Raw genomic sequence first — 26,330 nt, 5'->3', positions numbered from 1 at the left:
TTGTAAGATTAGTATCTAAATTAGTTTTTAAAAATATTTTAGTTTTTAATATATTTTTATTATTAAATGAACCTTTAAATTTTTATCTCCTTAGATAAATCGGCCTTCATATTAAATTTTTTATTTGAATAAATTATTATTTGTACTCATAAAAGATACTGACACAAATAAATGTACTTATATAAGAATAAAATAATATTTGTAACTATAGAAGATGGTTTCTGTGTGTTAAGAATATCCTAATGAATCAATTGTGTAATCTAAGTCTTGGTACTCTTGGCACACAGATATAATCTTTCATAATTACAAGCGTTTATATCTTTCATAAATACAAATGGTAATTTATTTTTGTTTATTTATATAAAAAAATTAATATAATCAAGTTGGATAAGTTTAGTTGTCAGTTGATTAGTGCACTTAGATAAAAATAAAAAATTCGAATTCTACTTTATGCATACAGTAATTCATTGGTTAATACGATAAAAAATAAAAAATAAGATGATTGATATAAAATTTAATTTTTTTTAGAAATTGATTTGTTACTCAAGATTATCTATAAACCTGTTTGATATGTCATTCAAAATGAGTCTAACTCTGATCTTTTTTATACATAATGAGTGATAACTTATAACAAATCCTTAATTATTATTCATTCTTGAATTTATAAATTCTAGCATACGAGTTTAATAACGGTCATTATTAACTTAATGACTAAATCGTCCTAAATATCAATGTTATTTATTAATCTTATACCTATAAAAAATACCTTTTATGTCTCAACAACAAAAGAAAGTCATATGATAACTTTTTATGAATTCTATTTCATTTTTTAATGTCTTATTTTTTATTTCATAAAATTATTATACTTCTTAAATAATTTGAGTGTTAAAAATGTCTTCCATAAATATACGCCCCACTTATATACTGAGTTTGATTTCGACTACAAATTTTTTGAAAAAAAAAAAAAACTCTCCAATCGAATTATAGTTTGGAGTCATCATTCGCTTCGGCTACATATTTTATGAAGAAAAAAAACAACTATATTAGATGTATATCAAAATCAACTACAAAAAATAGTTATTATATATTTATATAAAAATATATATAGTTTAATTATTTTTAATATATATTTTATGTTTTGATATGTATTTTTTTTAATTACTAATTTTAGTAGTTAATTTTAATATATTAATAATATTTTTAATTGAATAACAATAAAAATTTATTTATCTAATAAAATAAAATATTTTAGTTACTAAAATTTATTAAGGGAGAAGGAATATTACTCTATTTGATATAAAATGTAGTTAAATATATTGTTTGATATATATATATATATATATACATATAACAAGCATTTATACGTAATATTTTTAGTTATAATCTTTATACTGAAATTATTTTAATTTAACCAACTTCACATGAGTATCTCCCTGTGCATTAAGATTGTTACTCTTCATACCCAACTTGTACTCGTTAATAATTTAATTTAATTTGAAAAAGATGCAGTCAATTATATCCTTTATTATTTTTTCTGTTTTGTCTTCTTTTATATTGTATTTTTCTTTTTTCAGCTTTTGATACTCACTCAAATAGACATGTAAGCTAATCACTCAATAAATTTAAGTTGGTTAGTAAGAGTAATGTAGTTATAAAAGGTATTAAATCTCTCCAATTTCAATTTATGGTCAATAAAAAATATCGAAAATTCTAATTTATTTTTATAATTATCCACTTAATTTCTTTAAAAATAGTTTGTTTACTCATTTAAATATTAGAAAAATAATTAGGTGATAAATTAAAACTCTAGATCATTATTTTCAAAAAAAAAAATATTTGGTGTGAATGTGTGATCAAACTCTATGTCCTCAGATCCATGTGTTGGCGTCTCACACTCTCACCTTATGTGTGATCACCTCCCATTGAATGCCCCAAACAATTTTAAAATTTATAGATAAATCAATAAATCATCATCATGATTCACGAGTATCAAGAGCACCTTTGAAATTCAATGAGAAAATAAAAATGGTAGGTTGCTTGCCTTTCATTTGACTCCAATTATCACCATTAATCATGCCTTCCTAATGTTCTTTTTTTGTTCTCCAAATGCCACGGTTCAATTAGTTTAATTTCACGCACCTTGTCCTTAGCTTTACCTAACCATAATAAAGGAACTTAATTGGATCTGAACTTACCCTTGATTTAGACTATCATTGACAAAATCAACAATAAATAATATTGTTTGATGTTTCGAAATATAAATACAAATTAAATGTATGTCGTTTATTTACTTTTAGATTTTAATTTTCAGTTGTTGATAGTTTTTGTCAAGCACATTGTGACTTTTCACCCGCAAAGGAAAGTTTGATGGAGAGATTTGGCAGTGAAGCATATACATTAACACTGTCGTTATTATTTCGTCATTATTATATTTGTTCTTTGTCTAATATTCACACAATTCAATCACTTTATTATTATTATTACCCATTTAATTAAGTTACTAATTGTACATTATGTACTTAAAATTCTTGAGAGTGACTTGGAACCCACGATTATATTGCATTAGATTGATGTCATCTTCCTAATGGTAATAAGTTGGTAACATTCAAATCGCAACATTTAGTGTTTTGAAAAAATATCTTGAATAATTTTTCCCATTTTAGGCAAAATGGATTTTGAAATATAAAATATCGTGTGTATTCTTTAAGGGGATGAATAAAAAATCATGTTCACACTAAAAATAAGTCACGATATATTTATATATAAATATATATGTTAATTCATTATAAATCAATTTGCATTACCAAAATTTTCATGAAGAGTTTTTGAAGTCAAAATGGTCAAAGAAAAAACAAAGTTTTAGTTGAATACAATAATCATCAATTGGGTAGACATTGCTAGAAACTAATATTGGAAGCTTGAAGATTTTTAAAGAACATTTAAGAGAGTAGTATACCTACAACATTCTACAACATTGAAGAAATTCAAAATCAAATTGAATTGAAATTGGAAGTCAAGGAAATTAGAAAGATTATGGAAACTACATGAATACAAGTTCAAAGAAGATTCATGAAGCCAACTCATAAAATAGTAGTCATTACAAAATTGAGTTGTAATTCATAAATTATTATTTTAGTAGCAAGCATTGCCTATATAAAGGCACATATGCCTTGTGAAATGTACGTGTGTGTTCCATAATAAAAATGAGTATGTTTTGAAATTTTATCCTTTGTTTTATGAATGTTAGTGAGTTTGAAGATGAAAATATGATAGCGTCATTTATATGAGTGAGTGATTCTAGGGCCAAGTAAGTCGTAGGTATTTTACTTACAATATATAATATTTAATTTATTTTTATTGTGTATTTTATATTTTATATATAATTTATTTAATAATTAATTTTTTATATAACATAATATATGTAAATTGGATATACCGTATATTAATTTTGAAGACGAATTCTTCTATTACGAGACGTTGAAAATTTATTGAGTTATCAGGTTTGCATATTGAACATAATTTTAAGACGTCATTTATTCATTTAATATTGATTCCACACATATATTTTATTAATGAATTTAGATTTTCTAAAATTTAAATTTTATTTTAAAGAGTAAAATATAATTTTTTATTATTTATTTTATAGATAAAATCAAGAATAATATATAAAAAAATTATTCAAAAATAAAAAATTACATTTTATTTTCTAAAATAAAATATAAAATATTTTATATAAGTAAAAAACATTAAAAAATTAAAACATAATTTATATTGTAATAGTATTTATAATTTATATATCAAGAAAACAATTAATTAATAGTATTTGAGATGGAACGGAATTTAATTTTTTAGGAACAATGATATACATCTGTCAAATTATTGCTCGAGAAGTCGCTTCTTATGTTAAATTTATATGCATGTTGGGACACGCGTACGTACGTTTGTACCTGTCTAAGCCAAGTGTCTAGTCATTAAATCATTTTTATGATCCTTGTTCTATGAATATATTTGGTGTTGATTTCCTTTTCTACGTACATTTCATTCATTTATCTCTTATTTTATATATTATTTATATTTATTAATATATATGTTTTCCAAAGCGTTGGGAGTACATACATGTCATATATATGCTATGTTAAGACGTAACACCATCGGAATTTTCATGTATATGGTTGTGTTTTGGAAGTGCAATGAACTCATCAAACATAATGGATTAATCACTTACTATATGTATATATCGCAAATCATATTCTTAACCTAAATCAACCTTCCATGCTTAAAAGTGATTGTTGCCTGATTAATTAATGATTACCCTGAAAATAAACTTTGGTCCTAGACTATGTAAGTAGCTAAATATTTAACTATAACATAGCAGAATAATTATTATAAAGATGAAATATATTTTTTGTTTTTAAAATTTGTTAAAAAATTTTAAAATATTTATAAATTTATTTTATTTTAGTTTTATCTTAAAAATTTTTAACTTTTCCTTCCATTTCTTCTACTTCTAAAACACTATATTTTAATTGGTTGTTCTTCTCTGTTTTAGGTACCTCTTCTTGGTCGCTTTCCATGCTCTCTTCTTCTGATTCTAGTTCATCATCTTCAAGGTCCTAGTTTTTGGGAGACTTTGAGCAATTATAAGCTTATATGACTTCGTCCCAGAAAAAATTATATACATATAAATAAACCAATTTGAACTAACATGGCCTCATTATTTCTCTGCTTAGATAAGTATTGAAATTTGAATCTTACTTTGTATATGCAGTAATTTATTAACTAGTGATAGATTTTTAATTAAAGTTAGATCCAAGTAAATTAGTCTTTGACCCGTTGGACTTAAAAAAATAATGAGAAATCAACAAAAAAGTATAAACTATATTGAGTTAATCGAATGCTTAACTCACTCATTCGCTTAAACAAGTGTCGAGGTTTAATTCCTGTTTTATATATACAACTCTTCATTTGCAAGCACTCCGAATTTCCAATAATAAGACGTAATTTTTTTATTTTTTTATGACACCATCCTTACTTAGTATAACTATATTAAAAATTACACATTGATTATTTAAAAAGGTAAGTATTATTTTGGTGCATAACGTTTAGGATCAAAATTAAAATTGTTCCTTATGTAATTTTTTATTTAGAATCGTTCTTTATATTGTATTTGAATTTAAAATCTGTCTTTTATAATTTTTTTGGACATAAATGTCCTTTAGTTTGTTACCAGTAGTTATGACAACAGAAAAAGATTATAAATATATATCTAATGGAAAAAAAGAGTAATGTAATGTGAAAGCCACCGTTGCAGAATCCACCATCGTCGACTTCTTAGAGGGAGAACGCCATGGCTGCTCAAAGCTCAACCTTGTCTCGAAGCAGATCTTCCTCACATGGCAGGCCGCTATTTTGTTCCCATGGTGAGAGACCGGTGTTGCGAACCTCGGGGATTAAGGAGAACCCTGGTCACAAATTCTGGAGCTGTGTCTATTTTGAGGTTTGTTTTTTTCTTTTTTTCTCAATTGAGTCGTTTGGATGCTGGAATGGAGAGTGAACACGATGGGTATGTGTAGGTGCAACAAGGCTGTAACTTCTTTCGTTGGGAAGATCCAGAGACAGTGGTGGAACACCCAGAAATTGCAGAATCAAGAGGAAGGTTTCTTCGCTGAAATCAAGAACGAAAGTGGCAGAATAGAAGCTGAAGGTCGTTGTTGTGTTAGGGTTGTTTGGGTGGATTGGGTTTATGTATTTGCTGCAGCAGAATTTTTCTAAAGTAAAGCAACATTGTGTAATTCCATTGAACCTTGTATAAAAAGTGGGTAGGAGTATGCTGCTGTTGTTGTTGTAGGTACATTGGGCTAGGATTTATTTATTAGTTGTTCTCCACCATACACAACTAGCTCTTGTCCCTCACCTTTATCAACCATCCTATGATCCTCCCCAACATCAATGGAGCCAGCAGCAGGAAACACGTCATCATCCTCAACCTTGTGCACAACAAACAACTCTACATAATCTCTCAACTCAGCTATTTCACATATGGCAATCGAATCTGCATTACCTTTAAACAACTTCATGTTTTCCTCCATGTCTTCATATATGGGATCCTTGAACCACAGCGCTGAGATATTCTCCTCAACATAACCAAACTGCTTTAGCTCTGCATAAACTTCAAATACGGACAAACGATCACAATCAATCTCTTCTATCACTGTTGTTTCTCCTCCCACATTCTGTAATGACCCGTTTTGATAAGTAAACCATTCTCCATGGTAGACTTTCAGTTTGAAATAATTCATTGTCTTCTCCAACATCCTATGAATAAATTACTATTAGAACACATTACCATATTGCAACAATAGAAAAAAATAAAAACACGCACACACACAGACCTCCCTAACTCACGGTGATGTTAATCCCTAGTCTTAATACTAAGATCTTTGGCTTCCATTCAATCATCAGCAAACTACCAAAACCTAAACCTTCTAACCCGAAACTAACTAGTAGGAGGAGAGCTACCAAAGTTAATGGAAGGAGGGAAATCATGCCTACGCCAACCCTGCGAGTACTGACCGACTGTTCATGTTCCTTCCTTCAAGTAACTCGACCTCACCTGCTCTCTTCACTCCAAGAACAGCTTCCGTCGTTTTCGATCCTGGGCTAGGACATGCTGCACTGCTCACATTGGTTTGTGAAATGTTGAGGTTAATGTTGAAGGTTTACACACAAATGAAGACATGAAGTGTTTCGCACGATACACAAAAGCTCAAAAGGGTAGTTTTGTCATTTATAATAAAAATTTATTAGAAATGACGATTTTAAAATCAAATACAACATTAAGGACGATTCTAAATAAAAAATTACGTGAAGGACGATTTCAATTCTGATTCTAAACGTTAACGTTAGAGACTAAAACAATACTTACATTTTATTTAAACAAATTGAATATATTAATAAAAAAAAGAAAAAAAAAAGAAAGAAGTTAAACACAACAAAATTACCTCTTTTCCTCATACCACTTACCACACCAGCTTTCTTTCATGGCTAGTGGCCATACTCATGCAGTTCCACAAATTGAGTGTGCTAGTAAACCCAAACCTTATAGGCAAGTTCATACCTAAAAAAAAGTGTTCAATTGCTTCCGGATTCCCACAAAAGACACATCTATGTATTATATGAAGCCTTTAAGATGTTTAGCATGCACGATCTTCCAGTGGCGTTAATTTGATTCAATAGCACAAACCAAATAAAGAGGAACAAGGCCTTTTATATTTTACACATGAAACTATAACGTGTAATTTTTTTTTTTCTAAATTACACTGAAAATAAATTCATATAAGCTTATTTCTGCTCAAAGTCTCCCAAAAAGCAGAGAAAAAAAGGCTTATGCTTTCCCGAACTCGTTTCCCAGTAGTTTGTGGGCCAACGAACTAAAGTTCTCCAAGAAAAAAAATATTACAAGTAGTGTACCAAAAAAAAAATTTATTAAGTATTATAAGTATTATGCTTTACGAAGAAAAGAAATTAATATTTGTCAAATAGTAATTAAAATTAAATCCAAATAAATTGGTTCACAATAGAATAATGTTGTGATATACTATTGTCTTAGTGTACACTCTTTTTTATACATTTTTTATTTTTAGTATTAAAAGTGATTGATCAAAAATAAAAAGATAAAAAATTTGTCGAATAAGGTTTAGAAAAATATAAGAAAACAGTGTCAAAATTGGAACCTTTGGCGAACCTAAACCCCCGCCAGTCCGCCACCGCAGGGTGTCGCCGCCATTCTTATTTTTTCCAAAATAAATTATTGATGTAGGCATATAGGAGGAGAGCAAGGCATGAATCCTGCTCCAAACCTCTAACTTTCTATGGTTTCAACCACCAGACTAGTAGGCCGATTCTTGCCCACCCTTTTTTATTTTTAATTATTATTTTATTATCATTACGAGAAATGTTAAAAATTCAATAAAATTTATTTATTTTATTAATATTTTTAATTATTAATTTAATTTTTTTAATAAATAAAGTATCATTTTTGTCCTTAATGGGCAAGTCTCAAAGTTGTTCCTAATGTTTGAATCGTCCTATTTAAATCCCCAATATTTTAAAATTGACTCAATGTTATTCTGCCATTAGGAATTTGTTAACAGAATTGACAGCAGACAAAATTAAAACGATTTTGAAACGTTAGGAACTTAAATAGAACGAACACGTTGGGACAAAAACGATACATAGAATTAAATTTTAAATTTATCCTTCAATAATATCAATTTTTTTACTGTATATAGTTATTCAATTATTTTTTAATCATATTTAAGAAAATTACACTTAATCACATTAATTTTATTCTAAATAAATTTATTTTTTTATAATTTTATTTTTAAAAATTTTTAGTCATCATAAATATTTGTAGAATGACTAGTACATAAACTTGTTAGAAAAAAATGACACATATACAATAAAGTAATGTAATTTTAGTCATTTTACAAACATTTCATGATGAGTGAAAATTTTTAAGAGTAAAATTATTTTAAAAAATAAATTTATTTAGAATCAAAGTAATGTGATTAAGTGTAATTTACTTAAATGTGACTAAAAAATAATTGAACAACTATGTACCGTAAAAGATTGATATTAGTGAAGGATAAAATTAAAATTTATTTCTATGTATCGTTTTTGTCCTCAACGTTTTCGTCCTATTTAAGTCCCTAACCTTTCAAAATCGTCTTAATTTTGTCCCGTCGTCAATTCCATTAACAGATTCTTAACGCAGGACAACATTGAGTCAATTTTGAAACGTTAGGGACTTAAATAGTACAATTCAAATGTTAGGGACAACTTTGAGACTTATCCCAAACATAATATATTTTTATTTTATATTTTTAAAAATTAATAATTAATTAATAGCTAAAAAACAAATTATACTAATTTTTTAATTTTCAATTATTATTTTACATTTGACCTAATTTTATAGCAGAAATTATTTTAGATACGGAGAAAAGAATAGTGTTTTGTTTAAATATGGATGTTTGGAGTATTTTACTAAATTGTGGAAGTATTAGAAAAGCAGTCCAACACGTTATGTTACCTGCGTGTTGAATGGATATACGCCACATGACAACACGTTATCTGCGTGTTAAACGGATGTGTGCTACGTGGTAACACGTTATCTGCGTGTTGCATGCGATTGTGCCACGTGTCTAACACGTTGGTTGTGCGTTGACTCAATACGTTCTTTGTCTGTAACATCTACCCACCTGTATATACACCAAAAACCTCTATTTTCAGATAAAATACATCTCTAAATCTATATTAAAATTTTTTAACCATTTTATAGTATATAGACTAAATTTTAAATTCTAAACTATTTTTTTGGTTATGGAAGAGGTGAAGGTGTTGTGCCAAGTTATGGATGATGGAGGTGCTAGACCAATTTGTGGGACAACTTTTTACTCAGATTTGGTGTTAAGAAATCAAACCCTCGGAGTTCATTGTTTTTAAATTTTTGTAAACAAATCGGAGAGTCTGTTTTGCATAACATAAAGAAAATCGGACCCTGCGATTTCTCCATGATTAAATTTTTTTATTACGATTAACATGAAATCGAATGGTCCATTTTCGTTGTTAGTTTGTTTTTTGAATTAGGTTTTACAAGTTGTTGGGTCCGAGTTGTGAATGAGGACCAATTTTTTTTTTAATTTACCGTAAATGAAATCGGATGGTCCGTTTTCATTATTATATAGTTTTTTTGAATTAGGTTAAACAACTCGGTTAGTCCGAGTTGTGTGTGTATATATATACTTGTGAAGGTGTGTGAATCGTAATCAGCCGACCAGATTCAAGTTTCTTCATCTTCTTCGACTTCTCTTCTTCTTTCTCATGGTCTGGTGTCTATCTAGTTGGGTTGAAAAAAAAGTTGATAGTGAAGTTTCTGTTTTTGTTTAAGTGAGTGAGAGGAATGGATGATAGAGTCATTTTGAAAGTGTATTATTTTGGTCAGATTTTGTTGCAGACGCCTGAAGGAGTAAAATTTGTTTGTGAAGATCCGTTAGATGTTGTTATTCCCTTCACAATTTCATTTGAAGAGCTTAAAGGCGTGATTTGTGAGAAGATAGATTCGGAGATGTCAAGAAAAATATCATGTATTTTATACAGATATCCTGTACCAGTATTTGGTGGATTCGTTCAATTTCAGACCAAATATATAACGAACGAAGCGAGCATGCAAGAGATGTTTTCAATGTATATTGAAAGTCGTGCTCAAATCTCGTTCATCGAGTTGTACATTAAATTCGAACAATTTGAGGCTGACCGAAATATTTTACGGGAAGACTACATTAGTGACAGTGAGGAAGAGTTTGAAAGCAATTACGAAGTTGTTGGTCCAGACGGAGATGAAGATCGAGGTGACGGCATTGTGGCTCTAAATGTGACAGACGTGGCAAATGCACTCGCGAACGAGGTGCCATTTGAGGAACCATCTTTCATGCAAGTTTTGGATTTGGAAGCCATGTATGCTCCGGAGTTTTCAGACTATATGAGTGCAGGTACTCAATTTATTATTTGTAAAAGAGTTTATTTAGTTAAATTTAAGATAAAAATATTTTAAAATAATTAGTATTTAGGAACCAGTATTTATTTAATTATTTAGTTAATTAGGATTTATTAATAAGTATTTATTATAGTATTTATGAAGTTATTTAAGCGATTGGTATTTATTTTTAGTTATTTAGTTAATTAGGATTTATTAATAAGTATTTATTATAGTATTTATGAAGTTATTTAGGTAATCGGTATTTATTTTTAGTTATTTAGTTAATTTGTATTTATTTAGTTACTTAGTTAATTGGGGTTTATTACTGAGTATTTATTATAGTATTTATTTTTAGTTATTTAAGCGATTAGTACTTATTTTTAGTTATTTAGTTAATTTGTATTAATTAACAGTATGTATTAATGTGTTTGTGTTTTTATTTTATTGAGATTGAGATAATAACGTAATGTAAAACTTATTTTTATCATTATTGATGTTGTTAGTACTGATTTATTTTTAATTTTGGTCATTAAACAATTGTGTATTAAATATTTATGGTATGGCTACTGTCCTGGCAGAAGTTTCTTTTGTCGCAGATGGTGAATTTGCTGTGGGGATGGAATTCAGTTCTAAGGAAGCTGTTATTAAGGCGATGAAAGAGTATACCCTCCGAAGAAGTGTAGACTACTGTGTGTATGAGTCGGAGCCGTTGACATTTTATGTGAAGTATACACAGTACGGGTCAGGGTGTGATTAGCTTATCAGAGTTAGCATGATCAGCAGAAAGTACTGCTGGGTTATTAGGAGGTACAACAACAGTTACACTTGTACTAGAGCAACCATTTCTCAGGATCATTCGAAGCTGGATTCAAATACAATTGCAGAAGCCATAAAGCCGTTGATTGAGGCTGACCCTTCGTTAAAGGTAAAATCAGTTATTGCTGAAGTGCAGTTGAAGTTCAACTACACCGTCAGTTATCGAAAAGCTTGGTTGGCTAAGAAAAAGTCAGTTGAGAAAATATTTGGAGGTTGGGAAGCATCCTATGAAGCATTGCCCATATGGTTCGAGTCCATGTGTCATAAGGAGCCATCAGCTATCATACATTTTGAGACTATGCCTGCATATCAAGGGGTTGACTTGGTAACTGATATCCGAGTATTGCATCGAGTCCTCTGGAGCTATTACCCCAACATTAGAGCATTCAAACATTGTAAACCAGGTGGATGGGACTCACTTGTACGGAAAGTATAAGGGTTGCTTGTTAGTGGCCGTTTCCAAGGATGGTAACAACAATATCGTCCCGATTGCATTTGCTATTATCGAGGGATAGACTTCTAATGCGTGACACTTTTTTCTTAGTAACCTGCGTCAACATGTTGTGACTCAGGATTGGGTGGGACTGGTGTGGTATTTTACAACCCACACTACTAACCAGCAAGTGCACCGGGTCGTACCAAGTAATACCTTACGTGAGTAAGGGTCGATCCCACGAGGATTGATGGATCAAACAACAATAGCATTTGATAGGATTAGTTAGGCAAGCAGAAAAGAGTGTTTTGGTATCCAAAGAGCATTAAACACAGACAAGTAAATAAGTTGGGAATAAAATATTAAGAAGGCAGTTAAGATTTCAGAGTTATCTATTTTTCCGGATTAACTTTTATTACTAATTAATTTAATCATGCAAGATTTAATTTCATGGCAAACTATATGTGACTAGACCCTAATTCCTTAGACCTTCTTAGTCTCCTCTAAAATTTATCAACTGCCAATTCCTTGGTCAATTAATTCCAATTAGAGGGTGATGATCAATTTCTAGTTTATATGTCAAAAGAATCCTAATTATCCAAAAATAAAGGGATTATATGTCACATATCCCATTAAATACAAACAATTAGAAATTCAGTATAATATGTTTTCAAACTATTTTTCAAGTAAAGAGCTTTTCCAAGTTTTACAAGAACTCAAATAGAACATGGGTCATACTTCCGTTCCACCCATATTCATAAAGTAAAGAACGAAAACAATTGTTGAAATATAAATTAAGGCATGAATTAAATTTAAAAGATCAAATGAATCAATCCATGAAAATAAACAGAGCTACTAACCTTAACAATGGAGGATTAGTTGCTCATGGTTCCGAGAAGAAAAATAAGAGTTCTAGTAAAATAATCTATGTCCTTGTCTAAATGTACAGTGTTCCTATTTATTACTAATCCTAATAGGTTTTAAAATCTAAAATTAAAAATAATATCTTTTCCTAAAAGATAAGATTTGAATTTAAATTCGAATTAATTAACATATCTTCAGTTGATGGGTGGAGACCACTTGATTTGTCCATTTTGCAGCTTCTAATCTGTGTTTTCTGGGCTGGAAACTAGGTCAAAAACAGCCCAGAAATCGTAACCAGCGTTTTCTGTATTATTGCAGATTGCGCATGGGACGCGTCCGCGTCGTTCATGCGCTCGCGTCATTTGTGCAGATTCTAGTCCACGCGTTCGCGTCAGGCACGCGATCGCGTCGTTCCAATTTCTCCATTCCGCGCAGTCGCATGAGCCATGCGTCCGCGTCGGTCTTCGCTAGTCATCTCTTTGGTTTCTTCTTTTTCTCTGCAGAATCTTCATCAAATCCCTCCAAATGCTACCTAAAATAAATAAAATTGTACAAAACTCAAAATAGCATCCATAGTGGCTAAAATATAATTAATTCTTAATTAAATTCAACAAATTAGATGCAAATTCACTAGGAAAAGATAGACAAGATGCTCACGCATCACAACACCAAACTTGAACTGTTGCTTGTCCTCAAGCAACCAAATCTATATAGGCTTGGGATGTGAATTTGCATGAGAATGAGAATTCGATTAAACTCGTGTCTCTTTTTATAGTGGGGTTTATAACTGTAATCCTGAATAGGTTTGGCATCTCACTCTCCTTTAAATCAGAAGGATGTCACTGTCATCTGGAATTAGAATCCGGATAATATTATGAATTCTCTGATCTTTTATATTTCAGTTTAATCCTTGAACACAGCAAAATTTACTTTAATTTATTTTCTTTGGTGCTTTGCACCTTGAGCCTAGCCGTGACTTTAAATATTTTATCTCAAGGGTTACTTGACACAGAAATACCACAAGAACTTAACTGGGGAACTCTCTTTGAGTTCTGTTTTTTCTTTCAGTTACTCCCATACAGTGGTGCTCAAAGCCTTTGGCATACTCTGTTAAGCGCACTTGGTCTCGACTCTAAGTGTTTTATCTCAAGGATTACTTGACACAATCACACCACAAGCATGTGACTAGGGAAATAACTCTTTGAGCTTATAATCATGTCTGACCTCCCTAGTCATTGATGCTCAGAGTCTTGGAACTTGCTTTTATTATTATTTATTTATTTATTTATTTTTTCTATTTTTTGCTGTTTCTTTTGCTTCAAGGATTAAATTTTTGTTTATTTCAGAGAAGTCATAATAATTCTCTAAATTCCTATTCCTTATACATCAACATCTCTTGATTCAAATTCAAATATGCATTGTTTATATCATGCATTCAAAAATTACAGAAAATACCACCACATTTAAGTAAATAAGACTATTCTTAGAATTAACTCAATTTCTCATGTAATACATCACTTCTTTTTCTTTTTTTTTTGGATTCAAGTTCAGTGAGTGGTACATGAAACATCTTTTCAGCATAAAAAAGGAAACTAAACTAGTCCTAGGATTCTAACTAATAAAGGATCATGCAACAAACAAAACAAAATAGCAGAAGACCGGAACATAACATAGAAAAAGAGGGGAGAAATAAAAATGAAAGAAACTCAACCACCTTAATTATCTTAGCGGTCACTTTATTCTTTAGGTTGTGCTCCTCCGTGAAGATGATTTGCCTCCCTTTTTTTGACGATTGGATACCTATAAGCGTAGCGTCAACACCAAACTTAAAGGTTTGCTTGTCCTCAAGCAAAGAAGAACTGAAAATAGAAGAGACAAATATTATGAGAAAAAAAGAAAAAAGAAAAAAAATAAAAGGATAAAAGAATAAGAGAGAATTAGGATTGGGAGAGAGAGAGGAAGAAAAACTAGGCGGCGCAAAAGGACGCGTACGCGTACGGCACGCGTACACGTGGGTCGCGCATTCTTCATAATGACACTTTAGCGTCAGGCACGCGTCCGCGTGCCCTGGATTTTGTGCGATTCGCCCAAAGCCAACCGCGCGCCCGCGTGACTCTCTCTTCATAGTGCTTGGGAATCAATTATTCATACGACGCGTTCGCGTCGTGCGGGCATTCGCGTGCATGGCCATATGTGCAACTGATACGAACGCGTCAGTCACATGTCCGCGTGATCTAATTTGTGCTTTTAGCACACTTCCTGCCCCAAGCCAGCACAACTCTCTGCCCAATACTCTTTTACGTCGAATTCGCCAGTCACGCATTCACGTCAGGGACGCGCCCGCTTGAATGGAAAAAATCACAAATGACGCGAACGCGTGAGGTATGCATTCGCGTGGGATTGTTTGTGTGAAAGACAGGAGTTTAGCGTCATTCCCGCGCAACTCTCTGTTCAAATTTATTTTTCACGCACACCCATCTGACGCATCTGCGTCAGCGACGCTTGCGTGTCGGGTGCTCTTCTCTCTCTTTTTTTTTTGAAATATAGAGCTTGAGGTGTTCGGTTCCTGTGATAAAATAGCTGCATGATCAGAAAATTAGTAAGAACTCAGTAGAAATCAAACAAGTAGGAAAACTACTACTACAAAAAATAGCTAAGGATACGAATTTATCAGGTTGCCTCCCGACAAGTGCTTCTTTAACGTCACTAGCTTGATGTTCAGCTCTACTAGTTCAGCGGATGAGTGGACCTCTGGCGATCAATCTCGCCTCCAAGATAGTGCTTCAACCTCTGACCATTCACTGTAAATTTTCTGTCAGAGTTCTCTCCTTGTATTTCCACATGACCATACGGTGAAGCTCTGGTAACCACAAACGGCCCTGACCATCGGGATTTCAGCTTCCCGGGAAAGAATTTGAGCCTTGAATTATATAGAAGCACTTTTTGTCCTGGCTCAAAGACTCTGATGGCAATCTTTTTGTCATGCAGTAGCTTGGTTCTTTCCTTATAGAGCTTGGCATTCTCATAGGCTGAATATCTGAATTCATCAAGCTCATTTAACTGAAGCATTCGCTTGATTCCTGCAGCTTCCGAATCAAGATTCAGATACCTGATTACCCAGTAAGCTTTATGCTCCAGCTCAACTGGCAAGTGATAGGCTTTGCCATAGACCAACTGATAAGGGGACATGCCAATGGGAGTCTTGTATGCTGTCCGGTAAGCTCAGAGAGCATCATTAAGCTTCCTAGACCAGTCCTTTCTGGAAATACTGACGGTCTTCTCTAGAATTCTCTTAAGTTCCCTGTTGGAAACTTCAACCTGTCCACTTGTCTGAGGGTGATAGGGGGTTGCCACTTTATGACGGACTCCATATCTCTGCAGAAGAGAGTCCAATTGTCTGTTGCAGAAATGACTTCCTCCATCACTAATAAGTGTCTTTGGAACACCAAACCGGCTAAAAATATATCTCTGAAGAAAGCTCATTACCACTTTGGCATCATTGGTGGGCAAAGCCACAGCTTTCACCCATTTGGACACATAGTCAACTGCCACTAGAATATAGTTGTTTGAATGTGAAGGTGGAAAAGGTCCCATGAAATCAATACCCCACACATCAAACAACTCAACCTCAAGAATTCCCTACTGTGGCATTTCATGGTTGGCAGGGAGATTTGTAGTTTTTTCACATTTGCCACAGTGCTTCACAAATGCCCTTGAGTCCCTGAAAAGAGTCGGCCAGTAAAACCCGCTCTGAAGGACTTTTGTAGCTGTCCTTTCACCACCAAAGTGGCCTCCATAATCAGACCCATGACAGTGCCAAAGAATCTGCTGCTTTTTCTCATCCAGGACACATCTCCGGATTATTCCATCTGAGCACCTTTTAAAAAGGTATGGTTCTTCCCAAATGTAATACTTTGCATCAGTTAGTAGCTTCTTCACCTGTTGCCTACTGTACTCTCTTGGGATAAAATTCATGGCCTTATAATTTACAATATCTGCAAACCATGGTGCCTGCTGAATGAGGAACAATTGCTCATCTGGGAACGTCTCAGTCACAGCTGTGGGTGGTTGTACTCCTGCTTCCGGCTCAATTCTAGAGAGATGGTCAGCTACTTGATTCTCTGACCCTTTTCTGTCTTTTATCTCAATATCAAACTCCTGAAGGAGCAACACCCATCTGATTAATCTTGGTTTAGAATTTTGTTTGGTTACAAGGTACTTCAAAGCAGCATGATCAGTATAAATAATAACCTTAGAACCAAGTAAATAGGACCTAAACTTATCAACAACGTACACAACAGCTAATAATTCCTTTTCTGTAGTTGTGTAATTCTTTTGGGCATCATTTAACACACGACTGGCATAGTAAATGACATGTACAAGCTTACCATGCCTCTGTCCTAAAACAGCTCCTATAGCAAAATCACTAGCAACACACATTAATTCAAATGGTAGATCCCAGTCAAGGGGAGCTATAATGGGGGCAGAGGTAAGGTTAGCTTTCAGAGTTTCAAAAGCATGCAGACAATCAGAATCAAAGACAAAAGGGACATCAGCAACCAAAAGGTTGCTTAGAGGTTTTGCAATTTTAGAAAAATCCTTTATAAATCTTCTATAAAATCCTGCATGACCCATGAAACTCCTGATTGCCTTAACATTACTTGGTGGTGGTAATTTTTCAATTACCTCTACTTTTGCTCTATCAACCTCAATTCCTTTACTTGAAATCCGGTGTCCAAGAACAATACCTTTTGTAACCATAAAATGGCATTTTTTCTAATTTAAAACAAGGTTTGATTCTTGACACTGTTTCAAGACAAGAGATAAATGTTTAAGGCAGGATTCAAAAGAATTACCAAAAACAGAAAAGTCATCCATAAATGCCTCAATAAAATTTTCAACCATATTAGAAAAAATTGAAAGCATACACATCTGAAAAGTTGCTGGAGCATTGCAAAGTCCAAAAGGCATTCTTCTGTAGGCAAATACTCCAAAGGGGCATGTGAATGCTGTCTTCTCCTGATCTTGAGGGTCCACTGCAATTTGATTATATCCAGAATATCCATCTAGAAAACAATAAAATGCATGACCAGCTAACCTCTCAAGCATCTGATCAATGAAAGGCAGGGAAAATGATCTTTTCTTGTAGCAGTGTTGAGCCTCTTGTAGTCTATACACATTCTCCATTCTGTGACTGTTCTTGTGGGGATAAGCTCATTCTTTTCGTTCTTGATCACTGTCATCCCTCCTTTGTTGGGAACTACCTACACAAGACTTACCCAAGGACTGTCAGAAATAGGATAAATAATTCCTACTTCCCATAGTTTCATTACCTCTTTTTGGACCACCTCTTTCATGGTTGGATTGAGTCTCCTTTGTGGTTGCACAACTGGTTTAGCATCATCTTCAAGGAGGATCTTGTGCATACACTTGGTTGGACTAATCCCCTTTAAGTCACTAATGGTCCACCCAAGAGCTGTTTTATGGCTCTTAAGCACTAAAATAAGCGCCTCTTCCTCTTCAGGCTTCAGGGAAGAGCTAATAATCACTGGATATGAGTCATTTTCACCCAAGAATACATATTTCAGAGAAGGGGTAGGGATTTGAGCTCGAGCTTGGGGACTTCTTCCTCTGCTTTAGGCGTGTGGACCATAGCCTTCTGGGGTGGTGAATTATCAATTTTAACTAATTCATACTCAGAGATAGGATCCAGAATGTCATCAAGTACCTCAGCTTTCAGTACCTCTTGAACAAGTGGTTCAATAATATCTATTTTTATACACCCTTCAGAATCATTAGGGTGCTTGAGAGCTTCAAAAACATGAAGGACCACCTGTTCTTCATTGACCCTCAGGGTTAATTCACCATTTTGTACATCAATCAAAGCTCTACCTGTAGCTAAAAAGGGTCTACCAAGTATGATAGAGGATTTTACTTCCTCTTCCATGTCTAATACAACAAAATCAACATGAAAGATGAATGGTCATACTTTAACAAGTAAATCCTCAACAACACCCACAGATAATTTAATAGAAAGGTCAGCAAGTTGAAGAGAAATACGAGTGGGTTTTACCTCCTCAATTTGAAGCTTTTTTTATCACTGAAAGTGGCATGAGATTGATGCTGGTTCCAAAGTCACATAAAGCTCTCTGAATGGTGACATCTCCAATGGTGCAAGGAATGACAAAGCTCCCTGGGTCTGGCATCTTCTCAGGAAGGTTGTGTTGAATAATGGCACTGCATTCCTTAGTTAACACCATTGTTTCTTGTTCCTTCCAGTTCCTCTTGTGGGTCAACAATTCTTTCATAAATTTAGCATAGAGAGGCATTTGCTCCAGAGCCTCTGCAAAGGGAATGTTGATCTGTAACTTCTTGAAGACATCTAAAAATTTAGAGAACTGCTTTTCTTTGGAAGCCTTCTGAAGCCTCTGAGGGTATGGCATTTTCGGCTTGTATTCAGGAGCCTTTGGCAAGGTAGGATAAGTGTCAAGAGAATCAGGGAAAGGATTGTCTGCACGCTTAGGAGGTGTGTGCTCGACTTTTCCTTCTTCTCCTTTGGGGCTTCTTTTTCAATTAATTCTTCATTGGCCTTGGTCTTAGAACCAGTTACTTTACCACTTCTCAACTGAATAACCTTGCAGTCTTCTCTTGGGTTCACCACTGTATCACCTGGAAATGTGCTTGCAGACCTCTCAAGTAATTGCTTGCTTATTTGGCCCATTTGCATTTCTAAGTTTCTAATGGAGGCTCTGGTTTCCTACACGAAACTCATCATCATCTTCCAATTAGAATCTTCCTTGGATTTAGAGTTTGCCTGATGAGGTGGTTGTTGTTGTTGAGCCTGAAATTGGCGGTTATTGTAATTATTCTGTTGGAAGCCGCCCTGAGAATTATTATTAAAATTCTGAGGTCTCTAAGATTGGTTTCTCCACCTAAAATTTAGGTGATTCCTCCATCCTTGATTGTAGGTCTTAGAATAAGGATCATTGTTGGGATTTCTAGTAGCACTCCCCATGTAATTGACCTGTTCAGAAGAAGCTTGAGCATAATCATAGTTATCATTCTGCACAAAATTACCTATCATGTCATAAGAGGCTTCTTGAGGGGGATTTTGGGTGTTGATAGCTGAGACTTGCATGCCACTCATCTGTTGAGTAAGAAGATTTATTTGCTGAGACATAAGCTTGTTCTGAGCAAGAATAGCATTAAGAGTTTCCATTTCCATGACACCCTTCTTCTGAGGAGCCTCAGAGTTCACAGGATTCCTGTTAGAGGAGTATAAATATTGGTTGCTAGCAACCAATTCAATAAGCTCAATAGTATCCCTCAGTGTCTTTTTCTTGTGCAATGAACCTCCTGCAGAATTATCTAAGCACATTTTGGACATTTCACCCAAGCCTTCATAAAATATGTCTATTTGTGTCCATTTGGAGAATATTTCTGGAGGGCATTGCCTAGTCAGTAGCTTATATCTCTCCCAAGCTTCATACAGAGTCTCACCATCCTTCTGTCTGAAGGTCTGAACCTCCATCCTAAGCTTAGTCAGCTTCTTTAGTGGGAAAAATTTTGTGAGAAACTCAGTAACCACCTTGTTCCAAGTATCCAAATTGTCCTTGGGTTGAGAATCTAGCCATAGTTTTGCTCTATCTCTCAGAGCAAACGGGAAGAGCATTAGTTTGTACACATCTAGGTTCACTCCGTTTGTCTTCACAGTATCACAAATCTGCAGAAAATTTGAAATAAATTTATTTGGGTCTTCGTGGGAAAGACCATGATACTAGCAGTTTTGTTGCACCAGGGTGACCAGTTGAGGCTTCAACTCAAAGTTGTTTGCAGTAATAGGAGGCACCACGATGCTTTTTCCACAAAGATCTGCAGTAGGAGAAGAGTAAGAGTCAAGTACTCTCCTTTGTTGCTCATTCACATTAGGATTTACCACATTGGCATTATCAGCATTGTTAGCATCCATAGTGGATTCTGCAGCCTTGTACAATCTTGCCTGTTGTAAACGTCGCCTGAAAGTCCTTCAGGTTCAGGATCAAAGTCTAAGAAATATTCTTTGTCTCTGTTCCTACGCATAAACAAACAAAAAATAAGAAAAGATGGGAATCTCTACGTCAGAGTGTAGAGAATTCCCAGTGAGGTAACCTGTGTAAAAAAATACTAAATAGAAAAGAAATAATGAATAGATAACACCAAACTTAATTTCAGAAAATAAAAAAAATATTAGTGCTATTTATTTAAATTTTTTTTCGGAAATTCAAAGAAATTTTTTAAATAAAATTAAAACTAAAACGCCTAATCTAAGCAATCAAACAACTAACAGTTGTTAATCACTATCAATCCCCGGTAACGGTGCCAAAAACTTGGTGTGGTATTTTACAACCCACACTACTAACTGGCAAGTGCACCGGGTCGTACCAAGTAATACCTTACGTGAGTAAGGGTTGATCCCACGAGAATTGATGGATCAAGCAACAATAGCGTTTGATAGGATTAGTTAGGCCAGCAGAAAAGAGTGTTTTGGTATTCAAAGAGCATTAAACACAGATAAGTAAATAAGTTGGGAATAAAATATTAAGAAGGCAGTTAAGGTTTCAGAGTTATCTATTTTTCCGGATTAACTTTTATTACTAATTAATTTAATCATGCAAGATTTAATTTTATGGCAAATTATATGTGACTAGACCCTAATTCCTTAGACCTTCCTAGTCTCCTCTAAAATTTATCAACTGCCAATTCCTTGGTCAATTAATTCCAATTAGAGGGTGATGATCAATTTCTAGTTTATATGCCAAAAGAATCCTAATTATCCAAAAATAAAGGGATTATATGTCACGTATCCCGTTAAATACAAACAATTAGAAATTCAGTATAATATGTTTTCAAGCTATTGTTCAAGTAAAGAGCTTTTTCAAGTTTTACAAGAACTCAATTAGAACATGGGTCATACTTCCGTTCCACCAATATTCATAAAGTAAAGAACGAAAACAATTATTGAAATATAAATCAAGGCATGAATTAAATTAAAAAGATCAAACGAATCAATCCATGAAAATAAACAGAGCTCCTAACCTTAACAATGGAGGATTAGTTGCTCATGGTTCCGAGAAGAAAAATAAGGGTTCTAGTAAAATAATCTATGTCCTTGTCTAAATGTACAGAGTTCCTATTTATTACTAATCCTAATAGGTTTTAAAATCTAAAATTAAAAATAATATCTTTTCCTAAAAGATAAGATTTGAATTTAAATTCGAATTAATTAACATATCTTCAGTTGATGGGTGGGGACCACTTGATTTGTCCATTCTGCAACTTCTAATCTGTGTTTTCTGGGCTGGAAACTGGGTCAAAAACAACCCAAAAATCGTAACCAGCGTTTTCTGTATTATTGCAGATCGCGCATGTGACGCGTCCGCGTCGTCCACGCGCTCGCGTCATTTGTGCAGATTCTAGTCCACGCGTTCGCGTCAGGCATGCGATCGTGTCATTGCAATTTCTCCATTCTGCGCGGTCACGTGAGCCATGCGTCCGCGTCGGTCATCGCTGGTCATCTCTTTGGTTTATTCTTTTTCTCTGCAGAAACTTCATCAAATCCCTCCGAATGCTACCTAAAATAAATAAAATTGTACAAAACTCAAAATAGCATCCATAGTGGCTAAAATATAATTAATTCTTAATTAAATTCAACAAATTAGATACAAATTCACTAAGAAAAGATAGATAAGATGCTCACGCATCAGGGACTTATATCGGACCGACATGAGTCCATACATGCAGCTGTAAAACGCAGTAAAAGAGCTTGGTCACCTCCTAGAGCTTTCCACATGTTTTGCATCAGGCATACAGAGTCGAACATTCTGAGGAAATTCAAGGCACTGTACCTGCAAAAGCTTGTTGTCAATATAGGTAACATTAAGTACTTCAAAGTTCGTTATTAACATAGCTGCGATAAATCTAAACATCGTGAAACTTATTTTTTGTCTGGTATCTGATATTATGTAGGATATTCGAGGACGGTTCACGAGTATGAAGTGCGTTACCAGCGTTTACAAGAGAGGGGCGAGGCGTACACTAACTGGTTAAACCGTATTTTCCATGAACAGTATGCGTTGGCATTCGATGGTGGTTACTGATGGGGTCACATGATGAATAATCTAGTGGAATGCATCAACTCAGTCTTGAAGGGTGCACACAATATCCCCATCACTGCACTTGTGAAAGCAACATTCTACAGACTTAATGAGTTGTTCACATGGAAAAGATTTGAGGCGGAGGCTCGGATCAATGCTGGCTATGTTTTTTCTGAGCATGTGACCTCCAAAATTCATGCAAATTAACTTGCATCAGGAAACATTCAGGTTAATTTCTTTGACAGGCAGAATGAGGTCTTTGAAGTGCGTGAGATGCTAAGTGGAGTGGAGTATGCTGTTGACCTCCGTCGTCAACGATGTGATTGTGGTGAGTTTCAGGTAGACCGGATTCCTTGTCGGCATGTGTTTGCATGGTGTGCAAATCAACAACTAGATTGGCAAATGTATGTGCATGACGTTTTTAAGATGGACCAAGTCAAACGCGTTTATCGGGCTAGGTTTAGGCCACTCGGGAATCCAATTACGTGGCCTTCTTACAATGGTCCTCGATTCGTACCGAATCCGTACCTGAGACGTGTTTCCAAAGGTCGCCCCAGGATGACGCACTTCTTGAATAAGATGGACACACGGATGTTACGTCGTCCGAGATAATGTAGGCAATGTGGGGCTGAGGGACACAGTCGTAGTAGATGCCGTCAAGGAGGTGGTCCAGGTACTGACCATAATGCGCAGTAGATTTATATGATATTTGAAAAACTGTAACTTATGTACATGTACTTTATGATAATTGAATCATTGTAACCTATGTCAATGTACTTTATGATAATTAAAACATTGTAACATGTGTCAATGTACTTTATGATAATTGAATTATTGTAACCTATGTCCAAGTAAAGCATCACATGCAAAGTCATAATACGTATAATTGTTAATGAAATTTAGGAAATTCAACTGAAACATACAATACTTAGTTGGTACTTAGGAAAGTTTAGTCATACATAAATAGTTAAACTATACTTGACGAAAGATAATTGATACATAGAGAAAACTAACTACACCACAACTACTTCCTTGTTGTCCACTTTCCAAAGTTCACAAGGTTCTTGCATTTCTTCGCAGCCTTTTTGAACACAGACGGCGTGTATCGACTCACGCTAAGACGCAGTGGATCAATCCTAAGATTGTGGCCTTTGCCTGTCTCATCTAGAGTACTTTTGTCACCTGTATATAATGCAATCAAACCAAGCAAGTATATAGTATAATCAACCTTAACTAACATACCATACATGAATATAATATCATCAATTGACCAACAAGTATATAATTTAATCAATCCTACCCAAGAAACCATACAATACTATGATAACATCAATTGACTGAAAAAGTAAAGCAATATTGTACTTGCGTCATTATGTGATTCTTCATCCTGGTCCATGCCCTCATCTTCTTCCTCCTCCGTGTCCTCATCCTCATCATCCTCGTCTTCCTCGTCGTCTGGCTCATCCACTAAGTACTCATCAGTCTCATGCTCAAATGTCTTAGCATTTTCTTCAATCAAAGTCATCGAAACACGGTGAGGGTTTTGACTATTAAGAACTCCTCGACCACCGTCACTTCTACTAGAATCACCAGATACAAACCCTCCAAAAACACCCGAGTAGGTGAGAAATGGATACCTCGCGTCAAACAAATGCTTACCCGCCATGAAGTCGGCCTGATGGCCATGTTGTGCTTGGCCGGCATCCGAGGCCATGAACCCAAGCAACTGGCTACAAGAACCTTCATCTCCTGAGTCAAACTGTGGCGTATTCCAATGCTGCTGATGTATCGAGAACGACATAGTAAACTGTATCTGAGGTACATATTGGCTTGTGGAATGACGTTGTTCTTCTGGCGGTGGAGGTGGAGGTGGAGGTGGCGGTGGAGGCGGCGGTGACTGTGGCTCCTACTCTTCATTTTCATCATCCATAACCTGGTCACCCTCAACATCCTCTTGGACCACAAGATCCGACAAGTTCAAGTGATCGCCATACTTTGAACGGTACCAGTACATATAAGTATCTAATGGCTGCTGTGGAGCCATGGGAAGCTCAGTGGGAACGTGATTATACCTGTTTACCCACTGCATCACCCAAAATGAATGAGTCGTGGCTGTGGCCCAGTTCAGATTCTTAGGACCAGTCAAGACTTCTCCGTGTGCCCGGTCTAGATTCCGTTCCTGATGAGGAACTCTCTGAACGAAACCGAACTGTCGTCTAAACCTGTCGGTAGCATGCCATTCAATACATTCAAAAGATACCAACGGCACCGTTGCACTCCAAATCACCGAGTCCATGTAGATGTCTGCAGGAATTATGTCTAGATCAACACGATCAGTAGAATATGCAACCCACAAAAACTGGTAACAATAAAGCAAACAAATAATTAAAATCCAAATAACTATATCACTAGACCTGAATCAAATACAATGTTAATGCAAACACACCTGGCCTTCCTGAAGATCATCCAAGGCCTTCCTAAAAGAGCAAGCTTAAGATATCTATAGACTCGGTCTCCACGCTGCCAGTTACGCCACCTAATATAACGCATCTCATTAACACAATTGGATTCTAAATATGAAGATACCAGGTAAATGTAAGATAATGTTACCTGTTTGCAAGTGGAAAACTGTGGGGTTCCCTAGGAACCGGCGCTAGATATGGTAGGCGAATCCATGCCCAACACAGTAGAAGTGTTAGCGGACCATCGATTTTCTTACAGTCAAAACGTGATGCCCTGCATAAACTCCTGTACAGGTGTGCTAGGCATGCTGATTCCCAACTGTACTGTCCAATACTAGCAAAATCACTAAGCAGAGGCAGAAACTTCCAATGGACAGATGCCCCAGACTTGTCTCCAAACAAGATCGTACCGATCAACAACATGATGTGGCACTTAACGTACACCTGTATACTGTTTTCATCAGTCAACTATAATCGTTCTTTTAAATCCCGTAACCACGTCAATTTTATGCCGCTTCCTCGACAATCTGACTTTCTCGGTGCGACCCTAAACTGGTGCAGACATTCCGCCTCTAAGACTTCAAAACTACTCAAAGTCATCCCTGTCACTGGAAGACCGTTGGTCGGAAGACCAAAGATCATAGCCACGTCTTCCAGTGTCACGGCACATTCACCAACCGGAAGGTGAAAGGTATATGTGTCCGAGTGCCATCTTTCCACTAAAGCATTTACCAGTGCTTTCTGACATTGAACTACTCCAATATGGGCGACATGGTAAAACCCAGTTGATCGTAAATGCTCCTCCACTCTCTCATTGTACCGATCCGGAGGGATAGGGTGATCACATGTCAACATCCGTAAACCCTACAAAAACATAGCAAAATCACGATTCAAATTACACAACTGTCATACATAATTTTAAAAAATCTAATTAAAACATATAATTATATTGAATCCGATTTACAAAGTAATAACATTTTCATCTCTAATTTTAATTAATATACATAGAGCCTATATTAACTTACTCCAGATAATAGTCACTAATACATACTTTCACTTTCTATCTAACTAATAATGTTCCACTA

The 26,330-nt window shown here is 34.7% G+C and overlaps 1 protein-coding gene across 1 annotated transcript; it reads right to left on the bottom strand.

Moving 5' to 3' along the window:
- Positions 1 to 24,689: 24,689 nt before the first annotated feature.
- LOC110281577 (serine/threonine-protein phosphatase 7 long form homolog) lies at positions 24,690 to 26,100 on the bottom strand. Its single transcript, XM_021143937.1, has 4 exons — positions 25,778 to 26,100; positions 25,394 to 25,696; positions 25,230 to 25,260; positions 24,690 to 25,142 (listed from the first exon to the last, which is right to left on the bottom strand). Exons 1-4 carry the CDS (start codon positions 26,098 to 26,100, stop codon positions 24,690 to 24,692), a joined length of 1,110 nt encoding a protein of 369 aa, XP_020999596.1.
- Between the last annotated feature and the right edge of the window lie 230 nt (positions 26,101 to 26,330).

This window comes from Arachis duranensis, chromosome 5 (genome assembly GCF_000817695.3).
Source record: "Arachis duranensis cultivar V14167 chromosome 5, aradu.V14167.gnm2.J7QH, whole genome shotgun sequence".
In the NCBI taxonomy this organism is placed as follows: Eukaryota; Viridiplantae; Streptophyta; class Magnoliopsida; order Fabales; family Fabaceae; genus Arachis; species Arachis duranensis.
The sequence above is the reverse complement of the archived record's forward strand: the minus strand, read 5'-3'. Positions and strand labels throughout refer to the sequence as shown.

Bases quoted from the DNA above. Each gene is read 5' to 3' on its own strand.
- LOC110281577 (XM_021143937.1), bottom strand. From the start codon at position 26,100: ATGTTGACATGTGATCACCCTATCCCTCCGGATCGGTACAATGAGAGA. The intron at 25,697-25,777 runs GTCAGATTGTCG...TGATGAAAACAG, and splicing joins TTTAGGGTCGCACCGAGAAA to TATACAGGTGTACGTTAAGT. The intron at 25,261-25,393 runs GTAACATTATCT...TTGCTCTTTTAG, and splicing joins AGTTTTCCACTTGCAAACAG to GAAGGCCTTGGATGATCTTC.